Source organism: Diorhabda carinulata, chromosome 6 (assembly GCF_026250575.1).
Source record: "Diorhabda carinulata isolate Delta chromosome 6, icDioCari1.1, whole genome shotgun sequence".
In the NCBI taxonomy this organism is placed as follows: domain Eukaryota; kingdom Metazoa; phylum Arthropoda; class Insecta; order Coleoptera; family Chrysomelidae; genus Diorhabda; species Diorhabda carinulata.
In genome coordinates this window covers 28,257,175-28,285,039 of record NC_079465.1, presented here as the reverse complement: position 1 = coordinate 28,285,039, position 27,865 = coordinate 28,257,175, and the positions used below count along the sequence as shown (strand labels likewise).

At 32.5% G+C, this 27,865-nt stretch overlaps 1 protein-coding gene across 2 annotated transcripts in view; it reads right to left on the bottom strand.

The window, feature by feature from the left end:
• Positions 1-27,865, bottom strand: part of LOC130895245 (protein O-mannosyl-transferase TMTC1-like) — a 310,078-nt gene that overhangs the window by 53,352 nt on the left and 228,861 nt on the right. For both annotated transcript variants that reach the window (XM_057802455.1, XM_057802456.1), the window contains 2 exons: positions 24,587-24,659; positions 21,343-21,446 (listed from right to left, as the gene is read on the bottom strand). In XM_057802455.1, the coding sequence (XP_057658438.1) occupies positions 21,343-21,446; positions 24,587-24,659 (177 nt within the window). The remainder of the gene's footprint in view (positions 1-21,342; positions 21,447-24,586; positions 24,660-27,865) is intronic.

Below are 27,865 nucleotides of genomic sequence, written 5' to 3'. Positions count from 1 at the left end.
AGATTTCATAAATAGAAACTTTTTTCACAATTTGCCTGAACAGGAATTTGTAATCGTAGATCTCAGTATATTCTTCAAAAGAATTTTGAAGGTTGATGTGTTAATATTCATATCCAACATCTACAGAAAACTTTTAAGCAAGTTCTTCATGTTCAATTTCCCAATACAAGGGTTGGTATTTAAGTTTTGAGATAGAAAAATAAAAATAAATATTTATAATTGGATATGGCTTTATTGTTTTTCAAAAGACTCTCCATTAAGATCAATATAAATTTTGCATGCGTTTGAACTAATTGTCGAAGCATCCTAAATTTAAACGCATCAACCACTTCTTCAGGTGTAGAAAAACGTTGATTTCACAATTTATTTTTGACTTATGGGAATAAGAAGTTATTGAGTGCCAAACAAGGAGTGTACAGCTGATGACCTATGAATTTGATGTTTTGACTATTCAAAAACCTTTTTTGTTTGAACTGGTGTGTGAGAGCTCGCATGCAATTGGATTCCCTGATTATTTAGAAAACTTCTGGCAAAGAAATGCTGTTATATCATTTAGAATTGACCGTTATACGTTGCTCTAATGAAATGAAGGTGACAAGTCCAGTTATTTCGAAACAACAGGCAACCATTTGCTTTGGAATGCTTCGTGTGTAAACAACTTTTGTTTGAGTCACCTTGAAAGACCCATACAGTCGAGTGTTGTTTAGTTTTAGGTCCATATGCATAGATTCATGATTCGTCACCTGTCACGATACTATAGATGTCTTTTGAAGCACTGCGATTGAATGTTTTCAGCATTTCTTTGCAACAATCGACATCAAGCTTTTTTTCGAGCGATTGCCAAATTATGCGGTATCCAACGCGAACGAATCATTTTCACAGCCAAATGTTAATGAAATATGAAATGTTCGAGAGTGGAACTAATGCCCAAGTATGCTTTAATCACGCGGTATTTCACATGACGACTTGCAATATCAGTTCATGTAAAAAATCAATGTTTTCTGCCAAAATAGTTGATTTTGGACGCCCTCCACGAAATTTATCCTGTTGCGAAGTGCGACCACGATTTAATTTGGACAACCAGCGAATCCTGGTGACTCCAGATAGTGCTTCATCACCAAAAGTCGAAGCAAGTTTATCGGCACACTACCTCGAAATCCATAGAAAATCATCGCACTTAAATGTTCGCGATTTAATCACATTTTGTGATCAAGATGAATGGTTCAGGTATCTAAAAGCAAAGCACTAGTACGACAACACGTTCTGTGTACGTAAAAGTGTCAAAATTTATAATGTGAGATTTGACATATCCACAACAATGTTGCCATATACTTAAATACAAGTTTTTGTATTGGTAAGTTATTTCTACATTGGTTTGAAAGATCTTTGTGTACGGCGGTATAGGTGAAGAGGAAGTTTTGAAATCGAAATAATTGAAAGAATCAAATCTCCTGGAAATACATTACCATAATAATTTATGTGCAATATATTATACTTAAAACAAATGTACAAAAATTTATGGTAAGAATTCGGGTATAAAAACTTCAATCCAATTGTAATAAAAGAATAAAATAAACGTCTCTACACAATTTATATGATGTAAAAGCTTGTTGCGAGATTTAAGTAGGTAGTCGTAAAGAAGTAAAAAGGTGACATTAAAGTTTTATGGAAAATGCTCATTTCATTCTTCTTAGTATAATCAAATAAAAGCTTGTGGTTTAAATTTTTTTTATCTTACATTCATTTTTATCCATCGCTGGATAGATTTTTCAGTATGTTTCAGTTGGACGTCATTCCAATCTTTAAGTAATACTTGGCAAGATTATTTATTTCAGATCTTTCTTGTAGGAGTGCATAAAAATGTCTAGACCGCCATCTTCAGAGTGTCATTCATTTCATTTTTCAAATATTCTCAACATCCTTTCAGTTGACATCCACTTTGGAGAAGTAAATTGGAAATAGCTATAGATATAGAATATAACGTATGATAACATAAAAAGAGAATTATTTTTTTTAGTTACCGCACTGGTAGAAATAACAAACAAAATACCAATAAATGTACATTTGTTGCTAATGGAATTCGAGACATATCAATAAATAAATTCCGCTGGGATCGATAAAACACCATTATTTCCAATTAAAAAAATGCCATAATAGTATTTTTGAACAACTGATCGTTTCAGTCAACTAATCGATCACGAGTGGAAAATTTTCAGAGTTTCCCAAAACGGGAATAGTTATTCGAATTGATGAATATGTAATTGTTAACGTAATGGATAACAATCGTTCGTTTAATACGAGGATTGTTATTTTAGTTCTGAGATGTGAATATGTCAAATATGATATACGTACCCAAAACGTGTTATCATACGAGTTTTATTTAAGTTGTTGAGTGGAAACATTCATGCTGGTCAAAAAATGGAATTGAAACACAAACATTTTCATGTGACGATTTTTCATGATCTACGACCAATAACAATGTGCCCATCAACTCGCTTCGACTTATGCTGTGAGTAATGCAAGATAATCATGTGACACACCGTGAGATTGAGGCATTCTTGGGCATTAGTTCCCCGCTCATACATCCAGCATTGCATGAACATTTAGATGACAGAAATATTTGGTCGTGTTGGATACGATTTATACGAATACATAATTTGACAATCGCTCAAAAAAAGCTCCTGTGGATTGATGCTAAGAAATGCTAAAAAAATTCAATCTCGGTACTTCAGAAGACCTCTATAAGATCGTGAAAGGCGACAAAGCATGAATCTATGCGTATGAACCCGAAACAACAAGTCATTGCATGGGTCTTCTGGGTCATTTAAGACAAGAGCCAAATATAATAAAAGTTGTTCGTATACTTTGTTTTTTTGAAATAACTAAACATAACGTTTTTGGACAATTAAAACATCGAATTGGTAAATGGTATCCGCTGTAGAGTTCTTGTTAGATTACCTGCCGTACAGTCCTTGTAAGAAACATTAATAGCGAGGTCGACGTTTTTCTACACTCGAAAAAGCGGTTGATGCATCCAAATTACATTTTTTCGAGGTACCTCAATCGTGATAGAAAAAATGCTTCAACAATAAGTTCAAACGCATGAAAAGTGTTGCAACACTCGTTGTTTGACAAAATCATTTGAGTATCATTCTTTGTTTCACAGTAGAAATTTTTTGATAGTTGGATATTATGAATATGAGTCAAAATAGAATACTTATCGAGAGTAGGAATGCAGGTATAATTTGTATCTCATTGTGTCGGTCATCAAGTTCTTTCACGCAGACTATGCATTTTATGGATCTTGTCTTCCTGGTTGATTATTCTCATACATCAGAATTTGGAATCTACTCGTATTAAATCCGATATCACGTTTAATTTACTTCGGCGCCCCGCAAGCTTCTTGGGGAATCTTGGGAAAAGTCCTTGTAATAACATCCGATATGATAAAAAATATTATTTAAAGTTTTACACTTATTTCATGGATAATTCATTATTAATTATTCTTTATTTGAATATATTTTAAAAGAAAAACAATCGACAAAAAATATTAGAGATGAATATCAACTATAAGTTGATTAGGATAATGAAGGGAAGAAAGCCTGTTACCCTTTATTTTCCATAATTTGGAAACTATCAACTCGTCCTGTCATATTTTTTTCCAATGACAATAGTTGTTTTTTATCACTTTGTGTTATAGCTGTCAGGAATCCAGGAGAGTGTCTTGTGAAAGCTCTTTTGATTTTGTCTTTTGTACCCTTTTTGAGACTGCCTGAGTATCTATGTAGATTTTATGGTTTGGGTTTAATTCACCACTTTCCCTTAACGTTGTGGCAGACTCTTATTTTATTCCGTAGATTTCCGATTAGAAGATCTGTACAACCTTTGGAAGTTCGGCTCTTTTGAAAAAATACTGGTACCTGCTACATTTTTTACTATGAAAATTAAGATCTCATTATACTTTATAGTGGGCTTTTCATCTCATTCTTCTAATGTATAAAAGTTTATTTCTATCCTTTCTTTAATAGCAGTATTTTGTGAACATATAGTCCTTCTCCTCTTATTTTACGGATCTCCAATTACGATAATTGTTTGTCAATAGTTATTCCCTCAAAAGTTTATTCTCTTCCAGTCATAGGGCGCTCTTTGGGCTACACCTTTCCTAACAATTCCATAGACTAGGCTTTTGTCGTATCTGAGAGGTACCAAAGAAAACACCTTCTTTGTGAGTGCGAGACAATCCATAGACAAAGACTACGGTATTTACATTTTAGCGTTTTGAAGCCAAAAGAGGTAAGTTGCTTGGCCCCCAGACAGGTAGCTCACTTTGCAAAGTCGTTGCTACCTGACTGGTGAACAGGCCGAGGTAATCAAATAAGTGTTAGCGAAGTAGATTCACGGCCCTTACGCCCTACATCATCTAGTCTAATCTAATAGGCTGTGGGCTTGGAATTGCTCTAAGTAGTGCTGTTGAGGTACTTCTCATATCTCCAGTGATTCCCGCTGTAATTATCCTTTGCAATTTCGTGATTTTATTTTTGTATGTTCCTATATTCATGGATATACAAACAATATATTACCTTTGATTGTAGCCACAGAACATGTTCGATATTTGTTTGATCTCTCAGCCCGTTATTTATGCATAATTAAGCTAATAAGTGTGATATCACTCCTCAATATAAGTTTGATCTAACTATTTTTCTGGGTTCAATGATTAAAAACAATATGATTCTATTCTTTGTGATTTTTCTTAAGGAATTTCTAGCCGATTCTAATGAAACTTCAATTGATAATTCTGTGTGCGGTAACACGACTTCAATAAATTAAAATTTCATTCCTCAGAAAGGAAAATGTACGGAACATATCTAGTGATTTAAGCGGATTCAGTTTTGTAGGGAATTCTCATATGGATTTCATTTTATAGAAAATTTGTTATACGATATTGGCATATTCCAGTTTATAAACACAGTATGTCATTATTTGCCTAGATAAGTAGGTTTCTAACTTCTTTTCAAGCTATTGAAAAAGTTGAAAATTTAATAGGGAATTAACTTTTCTGAATGATAAATATATCTATTTTCAATAATAATTTCAATACTTGGATATTATATACCTCTTTTTCACATACAAGGGCTACTCTGTATATTTTCAGATGTCACAAAACTAAAAAGCCGGTGATACAGCATTTTGAAATATCATCATACTCAAGTAAAAAAGCTGTGACTGCAGTTGGGTCGCTGCTAGAGTAATAAATACTACATACTATTTTTGTTTAAATACTAATTTGTTGAGAAATCATGCAGGCTATCAATTGAAGGTCGGGTCAAGGGATCTACAAAGACTTGAATGGTGGCAACGGGCATTTGGTGCGAGAATTTCTTCCACAACCTGCTGTGTTTCTCAAAAAAGCTGTTGTTAATATTCTACCATGACCACACCTATCATCAGATTTAGATCCCATCGAACATCTGTGAGTTATTGTTGTAGAGAAGCAAAATATTTGCAGCACATTCCACAGACTCTGCTGCAATTAATCAATCCTAGTTGTGTAGAAGAATGTATTTAGCTATGTGATCACCAAATGCGGTATTAGATTTGCCTGAGTATATGTTAATGATGTTTAATGCTGATATTATAATTTAATCTTCACTGAAAAATTCAGATTGGTGAATAAATTTATAGTATATATTTACAATTTGTACAACGAATTAAAACTTCGTCCCCTGTGAAATTAATTCCACATTTAAAAGCAATTTTCCTCACCTTTATTTATTTTTAATCTAAATACGTGCCTCTTGGTTCTTTTGTTTATTTTTAATTTGTTGTATAACGTGTAGGCTGTAGGGAAATCCCGTTGTAAATAACATAGGTATTTATTTATTCAGTTTTAATATGCTATTAAGGGAGAAGTTTAGGTCGAGCTGAGTATTGTTTTGAGAAGTTGAGGATGGAAATGAATATACATGTAATTCTTAAGAAGCCAAATTCTACTACTGCGTCGTAAAAATTCAAATCACAAGAAGTTTTATGTTTGTGTTTATGGGATAAACAGAATAGAAAATCTGAATTGTAGGGATTATTTAATCCAAGATTAAAATTAAGTACTTGTAATTGATCATAACTTTTAACTACATTATTCATATAACGCAATTTCCACAAAATTTAAATGAGAATATATTTTCAATATTTTGAATTCAGAGATATTACAGATACTTATTAATATACTGATACTATACTGATATACTGATACTTCCGTCCATGTCATTTATACCCATCGCACTTCAACCTTAAGAATTCTATTAAGACATTATAATGAGTTTTTATCAAATTATTAATATTCCTGTAAACAAGATACCTTTGTTAATCAACAGTCATAATTCACATGAAGTTTACATAAAGTAATACTAATAATTTAATAAAATAATTGTACTTACTAAATAAAACTGAATATCCGTTTCTTTATCGACTACTAATATTAACATATTTACAAATTATTCCATTTTTTGAGTTATGTTATTCTTCTTTTATTAAATAATGTTACTTCCAAACTGAGATCACATTATGAGGGCTTTGACTTTACTGAGGGAATACGTAAATTGTTGAAACAAGAAAAGTGAGTATCTGTTTCTCTGAACTTGAATGACGTGCGTAAATGGCGTAGTTCAGAAGGCATATTAAATCGTCTTTAGATGGGAAATTACAGGTAGGAGGTATAATAGAGCAGAAAAAAAAATAATAAAAAGTTGAAAAAATAATAGTGGGATTGGAAAAGGACGAGAATATAATAAAAATGAATGAAAAAAATAATTTATGGGCGATATGAGTTCGGGAAGGGAGAGGGGGTGAGTTTTTAAAATTAGAAAAGTTTATTTCGATTTCCAGCAAAACTAGTATGCTAATTCGTATATTTTTATTTGTAAAATATCGAACCAGTGCGGTGTACAGAATTTGATTTGGTTAATTTTAATTATGCTAAGAAAAGTCTCCTGAGGTTATTGGAATAAGAACTGAATGGTCCAAAGTAACAACCGATAACATTATTTGTTGCTTGTAACTTATGGTTCGTGCAAATCCTCGTAATGCCTGTACCGATGTAAATAAGTTATCAAAACATAATTTTAGCACAACACATTTCCCAAGACCTTTAATTTGTATAGTCCTTCCTTGGTTTTTCCTCCTAAAATAAAATAGCAATTTTTTGCATAAAAAGTGCTGCGTTTTTTTCATTTCACATTATGGAGAATTTGATATATGCCTGTACAGATATGGTTTTACGTATAGACTTGTAGAAAAAGAGTTTGAAAGCTGTATTATCATATGATTGCAATTTAAAACTATTCAAATCCATTGCCCAATTATTGACAATGGAAGAAACCAACGAAAATATATGCCTTGCTTTAGATAAAATAAGTTGAAATTATAACAAATGGCAGATGTGTGGTGGTTCGAAAGTTACAGCAATTTCAGTTGGAACACAGGAAGGATACACGAAATAATGCTGTTTTCTTTGTTTGTGGGACAGTCGCGCAATGAATTAACACTATGTAAGTTAGATTTGATGAAGAGGTTCACATTCCGTGTTAGGTGTGTGCCTTTTATGTACTCGAAAACTATCCATTTGCCTCCGCTTCATATTCAACTGACACTCATCAAAAACTTTGTGAAGGCTATGAATGAGAAGTGTGGAGACTTTTCCAAGGTAAGTGACATAAAAATAAAGAAGAGTCTTTTCATTAGGTAATAAACTAAAAAGTTGCTGGGCAATATTAATTCTAAAGGAAAACTTGGAGATTGAAACTCATTCGTAATTGTCGTAAGGAAATTTTTTAACAACAATATTGATGATGGTTGATGAACTTTTAGATCCCTATAAATTGCTTGGTTATCGAATGTCATTAAAACGTTTTTTCCTTTCCAATTACTATTTAAGAGCTGTCTGCAACGGACAGGGTAAAAGATATCAGAGCAATTGAAATTCGGTGATATTAGCTAGTTTTTTATTGGGTTACAAATATTTCTTATTTGTTATATGATAGTTTAATACGAATTAATCGAATGTAATATGTGAAAAACCTGTCAATCATTTTTTGAATAAATATTAAACTGTTCTCAGTAACTAACTGAGAAGATATTATTGGAATTAAATTGACTGAAGTAGAAATATTAAGTTATAATAATCAACATCTAACAAGTATGAGAAAATTAAACTAAGAATCACACACTATCATTGTTTCATATACTTATAACCAGAAATAAATGACAACATTAAAAATTTAACATTATGCGTTTTCAGAAGAATGTTACATAACATTGAACGTTCAGGAACAAAATTATGGAAAAGTTGTTGTTGGGCCATCTTTGCTAGTAACTTTATAAGAAGAAGCATATATCCAGTTATTAATGATGCTGTGCTCACTAATATACCTACCAGATGATATTGTTCCTCATCAACCAGGTGCCCCTCCACATCACAATAGAGCCGTAAGAAAATATCAATTTCTTAGGCAATGGATTGAAATGATTGGGTCTATTCTATTATGGAAATCGTCGTGAACTACTCCGTAGCCTGCTTGTTCAAAAATTATGTGAAACTATACAGAAAAATTGATCATGAGACAATAAAAACTACCAAAGATATTTATTATAATAGGGGACTCGCCAATTCTCTTCTAAAGAAACATGGTCCATTGTGAATGATCTAAGAAATAAGGCCTATTCATCGAGCATAATCTCTACTTCACTTGATAACCTCATTATTTACTTTATGAATGTAGCCAAAAATTTATCAAATTCTTCTCATGATCCGCTTTCATATCTCCCTGATGCTAGTGCTAACTTACACAGTTTCTTCTTTATATCCGTAGTTTTATCAGATCTTCGCAGTACAATTAATGACATCAAAAATAAATATTCATCTGGAACTGATGGACTTATTATATCAAAATGTGTTCTAGGTTGCCCGATTGCACATTGAATCTCCTTATCACTTCAATTAACGTTTCAATTCAAAATGGTATTTTTCCCAATTGCCGTACACGGCTATAGTTATATCTCCGTATAAAGGAGGAGATAAAAATCAAGCATCGCCCAATCACACTTCTTCCCACGTTATCTAAGATCATTGGTCAAAAAGAGGCTTTCATCTTTTCTGTTTAAATATATAAAACTTACTACCCATCAATTTGGGTTTTTAACTAACAAATGCCCAAAATGATGCTATATTCTCTCTCATTAATAATGTGTACTCTTGCCTAAACAGCCATCACTCCGCTGCAACAACTTCTGGTGATTTTTCTAAGGCTTTCGATTGTGATAATCATAATATTTTAATCAACAAATTGCAGTATAACGGTTTCAAGGGAACACCTCTTGCTTGGTTTGAGTCATGCTTAACCAAAAGAAGTCAGTTTGTAAGGGTTAATACAACGATGTCATCTTTCAAGCCAATAGAATGTGGAGGGCGCCAAGGCTCAGTGCTGGGCCCTATTTTGTTTCTTCTGTTTATAAACGACATCGCCTATCTAGACATCGGTGGTAAAATATGTCTATTTGCAGACGACACTAGTTTCTCTTGGACCAACCCTGATCTCACGGCACTTCATAGGACCATACCTAGTGACCTAATTACCCTCAAATCATGGTGCGATTCTAATCTGTTCTGTCGCAACGTTTCTAAAAATAAAATTTTATCATATCATTTCAAAAATAAATTGTAAACTCTTTTATAAAATAACGCCACCATTGACGTCGTCGAATCTGTAAAATTCTTAGGGCTTGAATTTCTTGAAATGGGAGTTACACAATGCCATCTATTCTAAAAAATTAGATCACTTTCCAAAGAACTGAACTCATCCACCTCCTTAACAGTATATTATGCCCTTATTGAATGGCATCTACGATATGCCCTACCCTTCTGGCGTACGTGCGGTGCGACTCAATATGAGAGAATCTCCAAACTAAAAGGGAGAGCGTTAGATATTTATTCGGAATAATCAGCAGAGCTCACTGCAGGGACTTCTTCAAAAGATTAAAAATTCTCACTTCCGATTAAATAATCTAATCATATTAATGCCTTCTTTGACATAAAAACCTTGAATCCAAAGTTCTATAGATGAAGCCTTGATGATCAATAATGAAAATATCGGTCAAGTCTTGCAAAAACTTCACAGATCTAAAAAAATTGATGATTCAAAATCCTTCGTTGATACCTACTGATACCATTGTCTTCGACCGCCACGTAATTGCCAACAAACTTAGGAAATAGAATTAACAATCGTAACCCCATTTCTGTTTCTTATAATGCACGTAATTAACTTTTCTCCACTTGAATCTCTTCCAATTTGAACGAACTGAAAGCTGCCCTATCTCCTTATCAAAATTCCAATGACAGTCCTGTTGATATCCTTCTTCTTTTAAAAACAATTTCAAACCTATTTCTTTCTGAACTTTTCGAAATCTATGATCTATAATTTACTCTATCTATGTATAAACTTTCCTGTGATAATAGAACTTACCGGCTCACACTATTTGCATATCGAGGTAAGATTGAACAATGAATTCATTTTCAAACAGAATGAATTTCTCTGAAAAATCACTATAAAAGTTCAAATCTCTTGGTAACAAACTTCTGAAATCTGAAAGTATATTTTATAACTTTTCGTTGGGCATTTTAGTTTAGATAAAATTTTCCTCGCAAATCTCGACGACAAATAGCATTCGAAATACATTGCATGCTGATCCGTACATTTAAAACAATTAAAATTTTTAATTAAATAATTAACTATTCACTAAAATTGAATTAAAATAATAAATATCAAATAATTAAAAAAAAATCTAGCATCAACTTTATTTTCTCTTACTGATTCATTTATTTTTACTTACACGGTAAAAAAGCAATTCAACAGCTAGGAGGTTTTTCAAAAGATATTTAGGTTCAAAGGACGTCTTTCAATAAATTTTGTAATAGCTTTATGTACTCTTTAAAGAAAAGATTTGTGCTTGAGTTTGGGCTAGAACTGATTGAAGTCTTGTCATTTTCCAATTTACGTTCAACCGATTATTCCCTCTATTTTGCTCGCATACTCATGACCAGTGGTGTACTATCGAAAGATTCTATACCAAAAAACTCAAACTAAACTTTTTTTTTAAAGCAAAATGTATCAATGTATTCAAAATTGGTGTTCATATATCAGATAGATTGGATGATTTCTCACATTTTTTTACAAATGTATTCGTGATATATATTGGACGATGGAAAGTTTACTCTGAAACTATTAGATATAATTTTTAAAAACTCTCGATCATGTCATTATAAAATGCAATTGACTTCTTGAAATTGCCCAACAATAGAATTTGAACTGGCGAAAATGTGAAACAGACCTTTTGATGTTTTTAAGATTTGTCATTAACTTTAACTAGTATGAGGGTTCCAACTTAAGTTTTGAGATATGGCAACACTGATGTGAATATGGCAAATTATTGTTGTTTCACTGCTTTTCCAAATTCAATCGTGTCACATTTCACTACAGGATGAATTTCGTAGAGGTCTTCTGAAATCGGCTGTTGTACCAGAAAACATCGATGCTGTGCGTGAGCTGATATTGCAAGATCGTCATGTGACATACCGTGAGATTAAAACATACTTGGCATTAGTTCCACTCGCACACATTTAATATTACATAAACATTTGGCTGTCAAAAATATTATTAAGATACCGCATAATTTGACAATCGCGGTAACGGTACTTTAAACGCGTCTATAAGATCAGGATAGGCGACAATTTATGGATCTATGCATATAAACCGGAAACTAAACAAGAATAGACTGTATAAGTCTTTCAAGACGAGCCAAATCCAACAAAAAGTTGTTTGCTCACGTATCACTTCGTAGCAAATGGTCGCCTGTTTTTTTAGAATCACTGGACATTAGAACAATGTGAATCGGTCACTTCTGAATGATACACCGGCATTTGTTTGCTAGAAGTGTGCGAAAAAGTCATGTAAAGGAAACCTATTGATTTCTTCTTATTCCCGCAGTTCAAAAATAAATTCGCGAAGTTTTTCTACCGCCGACGAAGCGGTTGATGCGTTCACATCAAATATTTTGGAGGTATCTAAATCGGAAGGGAAAAAATCCTTCGACAATTTGTTCAAACGCACACAAAAGTGTGATCTCCATGGAGAATATTTAAAAAAAAAACCATAATACCATATCTAAGTCTGAATATTTGTTTCTTTGTCTAATCCAAAAAATTCATAACGTCGTGTCGGCCTGATTTTTTGAGATTATTATTTCTGTTCTATTCCGTATGTTTCTAGGTATCGACACCTGAGATGTAGTACCTTCCAATTAGCAAGTATGTTTTCTCTTCTCATACACAGATTATGCAGTCTTCTGTTACTAGCAGTTTTAGTTTTTTGAGGTTTCCATTCAAGGCTCAGAATCTATATTAAAACTTATATTTCGGATACTTATAATCTAATGCATCATTTTTTCGTTATTTCTTTGTTATATTTTTCAAACAGTTTCTTTGCTTGTCCATGGCGTATTTCAATAGTTCAATATTGATTCATCCATCCCTCTTTTCATCAAATTCTATCAAAGGTACTCGGGTTTCTCTCTCACTCTCACAGTACTCTAGACTGGTGTGGTACTCACAACGGATTAACTGTGTTATCCGTGTCTACTTCTAAAGTATGCTTGAAGCATTCACAAACCATTTTGGATTTGATTACAGAATAGTTTAGTGCTCTCTTCTTTTATTTCTCATTCAACCTAGCTTATCTCGGAATTGCGTGCATATGCTTGAGACACAATATCACATTTGACACCAGGAAAAATAACAAAACAGCTACATTATTCGCGAGGAAACATTTTCACAACGTTTACACAAATCGAGATAAAGTCAGTGGTGTTGATTATCTGTGACTGCATTGTTATGAAGTCTTATTTTGCTAGCTTCAAACCATTATCTTCAATATGTTTTACAATAACATTAAATGTGAACTGCAAGATACGAATACTGGAGAAATTTCCATTTTGTACAGTTGGCTGCTGCATTGACGGAGGATGACGTTTAAACAATACGATTCAGGCTACCTAGGCGGGTGTGATGATCTATTTATATACCTAGTTTAGCTTAAAAATAGATTATGTGGCAGAACTTCACTATATCATTACTATTATCGACTGTTGATTAATCAAATACATTTGTTTCAAATCATATCAGAGAACTCGACTGGAAATTACACACTACTCAATAAAATTCAATCATGGTATGATGTTTTGCTTGAAAAAGAAAACTTTGGTTTTCTCTACTAGCTGGATTTATTGTCGCCTTATCTTTCGACTTGATTTGTAGCAATAAAACAGTTAAATAATGGAAAGGCACTGGAGAATATCACAGCCGAGATGATGAAGAACATGAGGGAGAAACCGACCTTAATACTGATATGGAGTTTCAATGAAGTATAGGTAGAAGAAAAAGATCCCTAAAAATTGGAAAATGGGCTGGATACTACCAGTGCACGGAAAGAGAGACAGCAAAGATTGCAATGATTATAGAGGAACATCCGCTGAAACTTTTTGAACAAACGAATAAAAACAGACTGCGAGTTAAAATTGAATCAACTTTGAAAGAGACGCAAAGTGGATTATGAAAGAAATAATATACAGAATTATGGCAAGACACAAACCAGTATACATTCCCACAACTAGAACGAATCAATGTATCGGAATGTGATTTTGCAGATGATCTAATGATCATAGGAGAGAGTGAGAAAGATCAACAAGAAAATTTAATCAATTGGAACCAAATGTTGTGACGAAAATGAACAAAAATAAAACCAAAGTTGAAGTAGCGGCAAACGTAAAAAAAAAATTTAAATCAGGATTGAAGAGAAACTTTTAGAGCAAATAAGTAGCTTCTAATCATGTTGGGAGGAGCAGGAAGGCAGGGTTTAGAATTAAACGATAGAATAGAGAAGCCAAACAAAGTATACTATGCATTGAGTGAAGGGCTCGTGAACAAGAAATACAAGTGACAAAAGAAAAATGTTCAAAACAATTTATAGGACAATTTTCAAATACGGTTAGGAATCTTGGTAATTGACAGAGTGAGACAAGAGTAAAATTAGTGCAGTGCAGTTAAAATACCTTGGAAGGAAGAAAGGAATATCTAGAAATGATACAATTAGGATAGAGGGGCAACCATAAATAATGGATAAGACAGTGCCAGTTGAGAAAATTTGGAACACTAAAATGCTAGGACAAAAGAAAAAGGGAAGATCAATTTCTTAATAGAGCTACTTAAATTCGCAAGAATTTTGTAAGAGGCTATCAACAATAAATTATATTGAGTAGATGCAACTTGGACTCGGTTAACTCCATCGTATTGGAGGATACGACTAGAGACTATTTGTATTGAGAAGACCATCAGTGGTTGAATGTAATATTCTCTGACGAGTTTTAATTTGACCTATTAAGCATCAATCTACGTACTCTACGCGAATGGAAAATTTACGTGATGTTACAACTAAGTTATGTTTATTATAAGAGGTTGTTTTAATTATACGGTATACCGTTGATGTACTAGAGCCACAAGTCGTTATTTATATTTCATGTTTGACAATACTCGACCGCAAGAGATCGAAATCCAAGCAAAGGTAACAGCTCTCACTTTAATACTATAGAGACTAGAGAGAAAATATTTGATTGTCGCTTCAATTTAAATGAGCTCTCTTGTAGACATACTAGAAATATATTATGCTTTCAACCGAAATGGAAAGAGAAATGAGATTGTAATCAAATTTAGATATTGTCAAGGTGTAAATTATGCGAGAGAATTAAATAAGCACTATTATAATAAGCCCTTCTTTAGATATCTAGATTTGCTTCGAATCTCCTTCTTGGATATTTGTTGGCTCTTTCCATTTCCCATAATAGTTATTGAAAAATGAAAGAACACAATTTTATATTTGCGTCTCGTCAATTATATTTATTACTCAGTCAAGTAGATAAAAATAGTTTGGCATAAATTTTGCTGGTCAGTGAATATAAAATGATGTTTTTTTCTATTTCTTATAATGCTATTTCGGATAAAAACAAAATGATAATTTAGACTGTGTGAAAAATAACTGAGTGAACCCTATGGTCATATCAAAAATGAAAACTATTAGTGACTTATTAGGAGAGTTTTGTTAAATAGGTGTGAATTTAAACTTTTGTGAATCCATATTACACAGAAGAAATATGAGAAATCACGCCTCTGATTGAACACAAACGACGTTGTGTGGGCAATACTAAAAGTGATTTATCAGAAAAGTCGATTTCCGTTATATTATGAACTATTGTTGACTGGAGAAATCGATTTGTGAATTAAATAGAATCAATGAATATTGAAGACAATGTCAATTCATATAAAATACCTTATTAATATATATAATCGAGGATATATTGAAAAATTCTTAGCCTACTATACAAACAAACAAAGTTCCAATGTCAAAATATTTCATCACTCAACATATTTTCTTCATAATTATAGGGATGATAGTAAGAAGCAGCCAAATTTGGTGAATAAGGGGGCTGTTTTAGTAATTCAAACCCCAAATCACGAATTTTTTGCTTGGCAACATGAGATTTGTGTGAACGTGCGTTGCCCTGCAAAAACAAAACACCTTTGGATGGCTTTTCGCGTCTTTTCTCTTTAATCTCTACCTATATCCACAAAATCAATCATGATTACTCCATGGCAGTCCCAAAAAACTGGAGCAAGAACTTTTCCAGCAAATTTTTGGACACGAAACTTCTTAGGTCTTGGAGAACTAGAGTGACGCCACTCCATCGATTGTTGCTTTGTTTCTATATGGTAGATATTTACCAAGATCCATTTTGCAGCAATTTTTCTTATGTCCAAATTTGCGTGAACTATTTGATGAACGTTCGTATGAAATATTCAGTGCTTCGGATATCCGTTTTAGCCCAATTCGACGGTCTGATAAAATCATGTCATGAACTGCATCTATATTTTCGAGGACTGACACAGAAACTGGCCTTCCCTATCGTTCATCATCTTCAATGGAAAATTTACCTCTTTTGAAGCTTGCAGTCCAATTTTTCACGATCGCATAGGAAGGAAATTGATCACCAAGGGTATTAAGCATATCTTCGTAAATCTGCTTATCTCTTAAGCATTTTAAATATAGGTACTTGATGATGGCTCGATACTTCAGTTTTTTGAATTCCACAATTTCGGTGGACATCTTTTTTCTTTCAAATTATTGCGTAACTCTGGTTTACTTTTTTGACGTCAAACTTTACACTTACACTTCTAATAAGTTATTGTTCGTTTCTATGGTAACGTAATATTTTGTTTATGCATGATCTAGATATCAGTACATCCTCGTACATGTTCTTTCATTAGTTATTGCCTATAATAGAGAAACAATTGGAAAAATTTATGATAAAACTAAACTAGCGTGCATAGAAATCAACCAACTGTAAACTTTTGATTTTAATTATATCTTCTTAATTATTCATCAGATCAAAAAATGATATATGCTGGTTGAAACAAAATTCAATATGCTTTGATGTGAGTATAAATTTATCAGCTAGGCTTATCGTTTATATGGGTAGCAACCGGTGAACAAATCAAACGTGTTTATATGGTGATTATAACGAAGATAACAATTTCTCATATATTTAAATTATTCCGGTTGTAACAGATATTTGAGAATTATTCGTTTTAATATTCTCAATAGTGCTCAAGTATGTTAGTTGAATATATAATACACCAAAAAAGCCACTCAAGTTAATGTCTTAACTAAAATGGACAGCGAGCTGTTGCTAGACAATTGGATATGACCCACGCAGCGATCAAAGACTGTACCAGCGTAATTAGAAGACTAGATCCTTTCATAGACGACCTGAAACACGCTGAAGGCGATTTACAACCTCGTGATGACCGCTTTATTTTGTCAACAGCACTGAGAAATCGCATTTTTGTGAATGTTTGCTAGCAGTAATTTTCATGAAAAAAGGTGTTTAACACATTAGAAGCCTGAAAAATTTCCTACAAAAACTTTTTTTCAATAAACAGTTTTCGAGAAAATTCATTTCACCGTATAGCATGTACTTTTATATATGTATATATCATACAATTGGGAATATGCATAAATATTTTCGATTATATATAGGCTTCTGTTTGTGCACATGTACATCATTATATTATGTTATATTCTTTCTTTATTCTATAGTATAGACGAAGAAAAATGTATGAAGGTTGTCATTTGATGAAAGAAAACAATCAGCAATGGTTTTAATATCACCACAAAATATATCTTCAAAAAAAGCGACATAGAGACTTTGCAGGAAAAAAACTTTTACTGACAATCGAAAACACAAGGTGAACGAACATAGAAACAAGTCCGAAAATTGTCAAGTCTAATAAGATGACAACAGTGATGAGGAATTCTCAACAGATTCAGCCAGTGATGAGAAGGTCTTACCGAATTCAGAGGGTGGAGTAAATTTAATTCAATGTATAAAATGCATAAAATAATTACACAAGATCTGCACAATGCATTTTTAACCTGTGTAATATTTGTCGACGTGAGTAATTGAAAAACGTAGAAGGCATCTCTCCTACGTTATAGCATATCTTCCTTCTATCCAGGGCAACTCTTCCTACCCGGAGATGATGACTAGAACTCTAATTCTTCGTAATTTTTTCCACTAAGTGATTTTTTGAGTTTCAATTTAATTAGGAAACATATGAGAATAATATTCGAGAGAAGGACTTGTTCAAATTAGAAAATTTGTGAAGAAAAAATACAAAATGAACCGTCGTAGCAGTATATGATCTACAGGCAGTACTGTCATGTCTGTAAGTCTAGACGTCTTCCTATTACTGCATTTCGAAGATAGTCGTTCACAATTTAACAATGCTGAACTGAAGTGCAGCAGAATTTAATTCTAATATATAAAGCGAAAAGTTAAGCAGTCGGAAGTTGGTGAACAATTTGATGACATCGCAAATACATGTGTGTGAATTGTTAACTTTGTGATTAAACAAACACTCTTTAGCTTGTGTTGTGAGCAGTTTATGGCCATAACATCTCTTAATGTCTTTTAATATCTTTCATAAGAGCCACTCCGTGCCGCCCAGTTTGCATTCCTAGAGGGAAATGTTATAGATAGAGACAGTTAGTAAATAAACGACATTCCACTTTTCACAATTTTATTATTTTTCTTTTCGCTGTTTTTTCAAGTGAATATATATATTTTTATTTAATTCATTTCCTCAGAACGATGAATGAAAACTCAGCTTCATCTAGTTTTGATTCGCATATGTGCGAATTGCCTAGTTAGGGTCGAGCTACACGTAAATAAACTGTTTTCAACTTTCCCAAATAAATTTCATTTGGCAACCTTGATTTCTCCTTCATCCGATTAATAAATCACATACGGGATTTGGAAATGCTATTAAATAATGAACAATTTCCACATTTCATGGAAAACATCTCCAACTTAGGAAAGTAGCGACATTACCGCACGAATACATGTAGAGTTCTCTCACAGCGAGAAGTTATGTCAAGATTTCAAAATAGTTGAATTATACGAAACGAAACGATTTTAGCGGAGTAAATGATGAATTCACATTCACAACATACCACAAACAAACTAAGTTAACATAAGCTTTGTTTATTCAACCTACCTCTGGCTCTGATAACACATTAAATGAAGGCGCACGTACTAAACTGGTAACTTCCGTGTGATAAATGTATTTTGTTATAATTAGGACGCTGAAGAAACCTCCAGCTACAATCAGAGCTACAGTTTCTTTGATAATAAATTCTAATTCAGATCAAAATATGGTGAGCAGGTACAACTAAAAACGTGAAACTAATGAAAAAACACAGTGGTGTAATGCGTGTATAGTAAGTTTTGTTTTGTACTCATTTTGGTATAATATTTCCTAAGCCAGTATATTCTTTTGTTTATAAAAATATTACGATGAAATATAAATATCTATTTTAGATATGTGATGGACAATAAACAATCTTTTCACAAAAATTTTGACACTTATACGAGGGTTGCTACTGAAGTTTTGAAATATGGCAACACTAACGTGAATATGTCAGATCTGACATTCCCATCACGAAGTTTGGCTTTTTTTAATGGTGAACGTAATCACAACGTATTGACGAGTGCTTTCGACGTGGATTAAACCAACAGAAGTGTGCCGATCAACTCGCTTCAACTTTTGCAGATAAAACACCATCAAGAGCCATCGTCTTTTTCTGGTTTTCCCAATTCAATCGTGGTCGCATCCCGCTACAGGATAAATTTTGTTAAGGTCGTTCAAAATCTGTTGTGCCAGAAAACATCGATGCTGTGCGTAAAATGATATTGCAAAATCGTCATCTGGTTTGTGAGATTGAGGCATAATTGTGGAATCAGTTAAAGTCGTAACGAATCATGGATTTATGCATATGAATCCGAAGCTAAACAATAATCGACTGTATTTTTCTGGGTTTTTCAAGACAAGCTAAATTCAACAAAAGTTGTTCGTGCCCGGAGCGCTTTGAAACAGAGCGTTTGTATGCTCTAAGTGGAGAAAATCAGGGAACCCAATCACAGAAGACGAATCATTCTCCACCAAGACAATGCCAAGCTCTCTCAAATCAGCTCAAACAGAACCGTTTTTGAACAGTCAAAACATTGAGTTGATGGGTTATTTGCCGTACAGTCCTTGCTTGGCACCCAAGTAACAACCCCCCCTAATGCGAAATATGCGTGACAATCAGCACAGTTCACCATAACTTTTACGCCTATCTGTATTAGTGTCTATGGTTACAGTATAGGATCGGATTCGAACGTTTATGTTGAACTAGACAAAATTCTGTTGATGGATCACAATTGACTGTTAATAAGTGGCGTTCTGATGTTTCATTTTAGGTTTAATCCGGATTCAGATCGTTGTTAGCAGACATATTATCACCATTATGCTCGACACCGGAGACTGAATAATGAATTCTCTACTTCATTTTATGATTGGTGTGATTTATAGTATAATTCTGATGTCTGGTTCCTACGGAAATCTTGAAATACATTTTAGATCACATGAAACGTGTGATATAAGATTGCGTGATTTTGAAAAAATAGTCTATAGAAATGAGATCAGAGGCAGAATACACCAAAGTGATCCATTTATATGAATTTATCAGTTTCATGAGTGTGATACGAGAGGTAACTAATTATTAAAAATATAATAATTAGACCTTGCCGGTAGTTTATTAAATTTATCAAAACAGAGAATACAGTAGAAATCGATTTTGATATTTATCTCTTATATCAGTTCGTTAACTACTTCTCAAGTATTTCCATTCTTGTAGTGAAACATGAATTTGATAACCTATCAAAAAGATGTGTAATGTCATACTGAAGTTAAATCTTGATAACTTTTATTCATTTTATCGTAATTTGAGAGCTTTGATGTTAAAAATCTTACTTTAGTAGTATTAGAGATTGAAAAATGTGAACGAGAATATTGGAACTGGTATTACAAAATTATCTTTGGTTATAATTGATAGAATTGCCCGAATATTATTGGAAAAAAATACTCCGTTAACACTATCATTGCCATAACTATTGTGAAACGTAGTTCACCGAGAACTGGAGGTTTCAATGTGTAAACAATACTACCGCCAATCAGCTCAAACCGAACCGCACATTCATAATTATAACCACCACCCACACAAAAAAATTAAGAAGAACAGAATTTGCCGTTAAAATAACTTTATAATACATTTCATTGGAGCTAGTTTCGATTTACCAATTTTCCTATCACAAAAAATGTTGTTTACCATAAAGAATAGAAAGATGTAGAATTTCATAAAGGAAAAGAAATGTTACAGAAAGAAATACGTCCGTTAATGATATTTATAAAAAAAACTGTCCTCTGCTAGTGATTTGATTTATCTTTATTTTCGTAAAATGAATTAAAGTAAAAGTTGAAAAAGTAAGTGAAATGAAAACATTAAGTGAAAGGAACAAAAAATAATATATAAGAAATATTTTCAATATTATTGGTGCTACAATAAAAATTTTCATAGAACTATTGATGATTCCATAGTTTATGCACAGCACTGGAATGAAATACTCCAAGAAACAACTTGACATCTAAACAAACGTGAAATTCATAAATAAATCAAAACTAATTTTGGAGCTTCCTTCCACATACTCTTTGTTTCAAATAGCTCCCTATATCGTGATTCTTCTATTTATATTTTAGAAATATAAAGAAAATGTAGTTCAAAGAATAATTTATAGAATAAAACTCACCTGACGTAGATCGAGGGATGAAAAGCTGCAGGATTATCTTGCTGGGAAAATTTCGGTAGGGATCCTTGCAAAATTGCAAGCCTCATTGTAAGCAAAATACCGAGCTGAAATCGAACAAATGTTATATATCACAATTATTGAAATTTGTACATTTGGATTTCGATGAAATTGATATATGAATAACTATTAAAAATTAATATTTATTTTGGTTACTGAATTGACGAATAATGTCTATTATCAAATAATTGACAAACATATTTACTAAGTGAGTGAACATATGATATCTTTTGACCGACTCGTTCTATATTGTATTTTCAAACTTCCATTTGGTATACGAAATTAAGTAGAACAAAATTATAATTCACATACTATAGGTTGTGTTATTATTGAGGGGTAGTACATTAAATAACACAACATTAATATACATTACATTGAATCGTACAAGTGGTAATTATTTTTTATACATTATTTCAAAAAACATATATGATCCAACGTACCGTCGTCTAACCTCGATCTTATTTTTGTGGTTATATGTTGAGTAGCCGAAAAGGCTCGTTCTTACTCCGCACTTGTTAGTAGTATGTATTCATAAGCAAGCTTTAGATGCAACCCCAAAATTCCAAGCTTTTCAAAAAATTTCAATTCTTTTTTAAGTTTATGTTCTATTTCTAATCATTTGTTTGGTTCTTTGGGTTTTAAACATTCGTAATTATTTTGTTAATGGAACAGTTGCAATATTAATAACTAAGAGAGATTTACGTGGTGTATCATTATCTTCAAGATCAACATCTTCACTATCTGGTTCATTACTCTTAACTCCTAGGCGTTTTATAAGAGGAATCAATATCGTTTTGTGAAGCTTTGTGTAAATATTGTAAAACTTGAGATAGATTTGTTCATCTCTGCATTATTCTATACTTCAGAGCATTTATAAATCCAATACTTATTTTACTTTTTTGTACAATAAACGTATCAATCATAAATTAAAACGTCGCGTCTGCAACAAGAAGATTAGAATCTCTTCTGCATAGTGCTTCGACTGCTAATTTAATTGGTGACAATGCATCAATGATTTTAGAAATTAATAGAAGCTCCTTTTCGGAAAAGACTATGTTTAATTCCAAATTATTTTATGCTTTTTGAACAAAATACCGTATTTGATAAAGCCTTTCCAACATTCTACTATTTCATCTTGTTATGACATCCAGGTGCTAGTTCAGTTCTTTTCCAAATTGTAGTATTACATATTTTTGCAAATATTGATCAATTTTTGTAGGAGATCACCGGAAAATTTTAATGACAAGTTTATTTCTGTGTCAATAGATCAAAACTCTGGGACAACACCATCATTTGTAATCTATTTTTTTTCTTCATTGTTAATTTCTATGTCATTGTCATCATCTACATCACTATCACAATCGCTAGATTGGGATTCAATTGGTTCAAATTCAGCATCAACAGTTATTAAACTGGAGTTGTTTTTGTAGAGGACATTTTTAACAGCTAGGTAGACAAATCTCCCAACATTTTTTCGTCGGCACTTTTCCATGTAAACGGGCTAGTCCAGTGTTCCGAAATATAACCTCCAGTGGAATGTCCTTTTATGTTTAAATACCTTTCGATTTCAGATCAGATATTCCTTTAATAACTTCTATTCTTGTTTTCTTGCTATATTCAGTGATCATAGATTTTATTGTTGCAGGTGATTTTGGCAGATCATTATATGCTCTTGCATGTAGTCCTCATCAAATAATAATTTAATGCTTTTGGAAGCTTTTGATTAAAACAAAATGCATCATTTTCATTATCTGCTGCTACATTTGATTTCTTTTGTACATTTTTTATATTTTGCTACTTGCCTTCGACAAGCAAATAAATATTAACGCCAAACCGAAATAACATCGCTCCTTTTTTGTGATCATGAAATTTATTTGATTCCGAATTCAGACTTTGCTTCTAAAACAATTATTTTAATATATTAATAATTTTAAAAAAGTGATTAATTATTTATATATAAAATAATTTTTATTATAAGGAAATTCATTTATCTGCAGAATATTTAATAGTGCTGCCGTTTATGTATATAATATTTATTGGATATTGTACAATCAAAATTAACACTAATATCGTTCACCAGTGCATGTAGATAGTTTAGATAGTGTAACACACTGAGTAAGTATCCATTGAGAATTTATAATGTTCGAATTTATGATCTAGAAAATATACTGAAATATAAGTTCTGATTTCTCAGCTTTGAAGGCCAATAACTCAGAAACAAGGAGTCTTATGAAAAATTTCTTTGCCACGGCATCATATTTACGTCATCTACTCACTCGCGAAGTCTCTGTATTTTTTTTCTGAAATCTATATTCATATATTAGATATTGCTGTTCAAACTATTTTTACAAAAGAATCATTAAAAATTTGTTCTGCTCAAAAATCATTAGAAAACATTATTTCAAAATTCTTCTAAGATTCTATGTGGATGGCTGTATTTTCCATGTAATTTTATCCCTCGCAAACCAAGAATAGAGTAATGAATTATAAATTATAAACACCAGTATATAAAATAGAATTCAAAATATCACCGTTCGTTTATTTGTTCGATTTTATGCTTTAGCAAATTTATTGAAAATCATGCCTTCATAAATGAAGCAAATATTTGTGGATCTTCAAATAAAATTTTAATTCGTGAATCATACGATTCCCATTCTACAAATATTTACTCAATTTGGAATTGTTATCGCTTACTCTGTTGGCATCATTTTATTTGATAATCATTGGCTAGGCTAGAGAGAAAAGTGCAGACGAAACAGTTTTTGGGACTGTCCACGAGAAACGAGACGTTTCTTCAAAATAAGAGGTGAAAACATGATGATTCCATTCGAATATTCGAATAAATATGATAATATCAAATACCCCAAAATTAACTGATTCTCAGACTCTCGGAGATAAATTAATACACTGAGTAGGGAAGCGCAAAATTTTATTAAGAGTTATCCCATGTAGGATACCCCAGCTTGAGCCAACGCTGGGAAACCCGGCCTTGGCAAAGCAATAAGGGCCCAAGTCTGGTTGAAGTATGGGTAACTTAGCCCCGGCCATCCCATATTCACCCAAGCCTGGCTGAACTCTGGGTAACCCGACCTCGGCCATCTTATAGTCAGCCATATTCCACCTAATACTATCTAAAATCACCTTTCAATTAATTTTAGAAACTTTTCACGTAAATTAATATACTCACCGAAGTAAGGATCTTTGCAGCCTTTTTAGTAAATTGGAGGGTTTCTTGATTCCACTTCATTTCACCCATAGCTCTGTAAACAAGACAGGTTATAATTAGTGCGCCAGTTATTCCATTAAATTAATTAATGGCGCTAATTATTCTTATTATGTGGTAAGTAAACAAATAATAACGTACAAAATTTGAGTAGTAATTCACAATTATATTACCGCACTTAAGTATATATTGTGAATGAATAGACTAGACTGTGATTCTTTTTTGAAATAAGTTGATTTCTTGTTGTTTAATTTTTGAATACCGACAAAAATTAGATTCAGTATTAGTTAATGAGGGAGTATGTTGGTTATTATAAAAACTATTCAATATTTTAAAAATTAATTAGAAACTCATTTCTTCCACTAATTCTTCTAAGATAAATTGATATGTTTGGAAAATTAAGATAATGAATCAAATGTTTCGAAATTAATACATTTCACTTGATTTTTCAAAGAAAAAATTTTGTTAATGAAATAAGTTTTATCTTATCTTATAAACCAACTGGCGTTTTTGTTTGAGTTTCAAAAAACGAGAAATATAAAATTTATTTCCTAAAATAAAACATCACATTGGTATCAGGGAGCTTGAAAACAAGTAAGTCTTCCCTCTTCTGTCCCCAAACTCGCTTTTTGCTCATCAACTTTTATGATTGATTTCATGTTTATCTTTGTTTTGCTGAACTAAGTTTCGCCGCGTAGTCTTTTAATAAAGAATACAATCATTTATCAACCGTCGTGCATAAAAAACGGCCTACTATATTTTATTGAAACATTACATTGGTCTCAAGACACTAAGATAAGGAAGTAGGTAAGGATGCGGGTTTTTCATGGCTATTACATTTTGTTTACAGGGGGGATCCGAACGAAAGTGAAGAGGAAACAAAGGAAAAGCTTTCAAATGTGTTTTTCGCAAAAAGTGGCTTATATAACATACTAGAATAGCATGATCGGCACTTACATATCTGCTCTGAGACTTTGTACCTTGCTGAAATTATGTATCACAATCCTAATATGTAATAACTGAACAGTATTTTTTAGTTATTTTCAGTTGTTAAAACTTATAATCCATAAAATGACCTTCATAGAAAACGTGCTCGGCAAGCCAGAGTTGGTGTTCTATCTTTAACTTAAGGCATATTGGATTGTGATGCTATCTTTAGAACGCTAGTACACGTCCGTTTTTTTTACCGGACCACGGACCATCAACAAACGGCTTTCCTTGTATACATATATTTTTTTACCGGATGTATGTTACCTATGACTGCCGTCTTACATGCGCTAGTTAATAGTTTTGACCTGGTAGTCAGAGATTACGCACGTAAGAAATGAATAATAAGAGAAAAACTCGTATTGGCCTAGTATTTGTACAAGAAGAAATAAAAAGAAATAGAAAAATGTAAGAGGTCATTGTGGGTGCATCCTATGTTATTGGAAAGGGAAGAATATGGTTGGTCCTGGGTGATATCTTTGTGATATGATATGCGCTTGTTATTCTACTGGCGAGAAGTATTGGGTGCAGTTTTTTACCAGTGATTTATTTTCTGTGATAGCGTACCAAATCTGAGCAGGTTTGAAATTTGAGAGTTAACTCCTGAACAAACCAAACACCAAGATTCTTAATGAATGTATTTAAGTTGATCGCAGCTCCTAGAATATTGAACTTGAATGGGATCAATCTTCCTGCTTTTTGTTAAGACAACTGCTTCCGTCTTTTCAGGTGCCTGGCTCTGTTCATTTAGCTGTATATGCCTATATTGACTTTATGCATTAAAGTATTTTAATCCTTATCTATGACCACCATATCAACATCATTGGCAAAGCCTATTAATTTTATTTCGTAAGGTAATTCAATCTCAATGAAGCAGATCGTCATATAGAACGTTCCACAGCGTTGGTTAAAGAACTGAACCTTGAGGTACACCGCTGCTTTCGCTTTTGCCTCTGAGTTGTCTTTGGCCTCCAGTATGATCTTTCTGTTGGAGAAATTAGAGGTAGACTTGGACTCTAGAGAATAAGAATTCAGATCAAGAATTTTTGTTCTTTTCACATATTCTTAGACACAGTGTTTATCATTAGTTTCAATACTCATACGAAGAAAACTTTTTCCGTAGCTAAATTGTGTTCTAGCATTGAAGAATTGTTATCTTCTCGATCAAATGAAAATGGAAAACGATAATGAGACCATATTATGTGACAAGTTAATGCCTCACACAAAAAAGACGAACGCATTTGTTGAAGAAAACAATTTTATCTCAAGATAACAATGCGTCGATAATCTTGATGTTACAAAAATTACTTTATTGAGAGATTCTAGACAAATAAAGCGTAATGGCAGAGAGAAACGCGTATTTTGCAGAACTTTATTTATTAAGATTTATACGATTACGTTGAACGGAGATACTGTTAGATCATGAAACATGAATTTAGCCAAGTCACACTTCAGTCGTACCTACTTCGTATTTATGGTTTATGCTTTTCTCAAGGGCCACCTTCAGAAATATTCTTGGAATTTTTTCCAACATTACATTTCTCACAAATATATCTATGCGAGAGCCATTTATTATTTGGTATACTCACAGTGCTCCTTTATGTTTTGTGCTTTTACTCAAATGACATGTGACATAAAATGCAACCCCAATGAATGGGTTCATAAAATAAGAAATATGGGGAAACTTTCTAATCCCAATCTAGTTTTCAACAAATACTCCGACGAAACTGTTTGTTTCATAGGGAATAATTGTTCGTTAGTCTATATCAATAAAATTGAACGAACTGGAAACGCAATTTATCAACTTTTTCACAAATGTGATTGCAAACAAAACGGTACAATGTTTGTTGACGGCTTTGCTCTACGCTTCATATTGAAGTTAACAATTAGCTCAATCAATTTAAAATTTAGAGCAAATCAATTGCTCTATATTTTTACATTCCGTGTCAAACTATTATTAATCAAAAAAACCGAAAAAAAGTCGAGTTTGATTTTTACTCGACAATTATTATCATTAGAACTACCAAAATCTAATAAATTAAATTGCAACAGCTGTGGAGAGAGAATTGAGGTAGTGACATTAGAGTGATAGATAACAATTTATAAAATTTGATATCCTGCAACTGAATTTGAAGCTATTAACATATCAAAACGTTAATTGATACTATTCTTAATCTGGAAGCATTCCATTTAATTTATTTCTACTCTGCTTTGTAATTCAGATTGAAAAATATATAAAATGATGGTTGGTAAAAA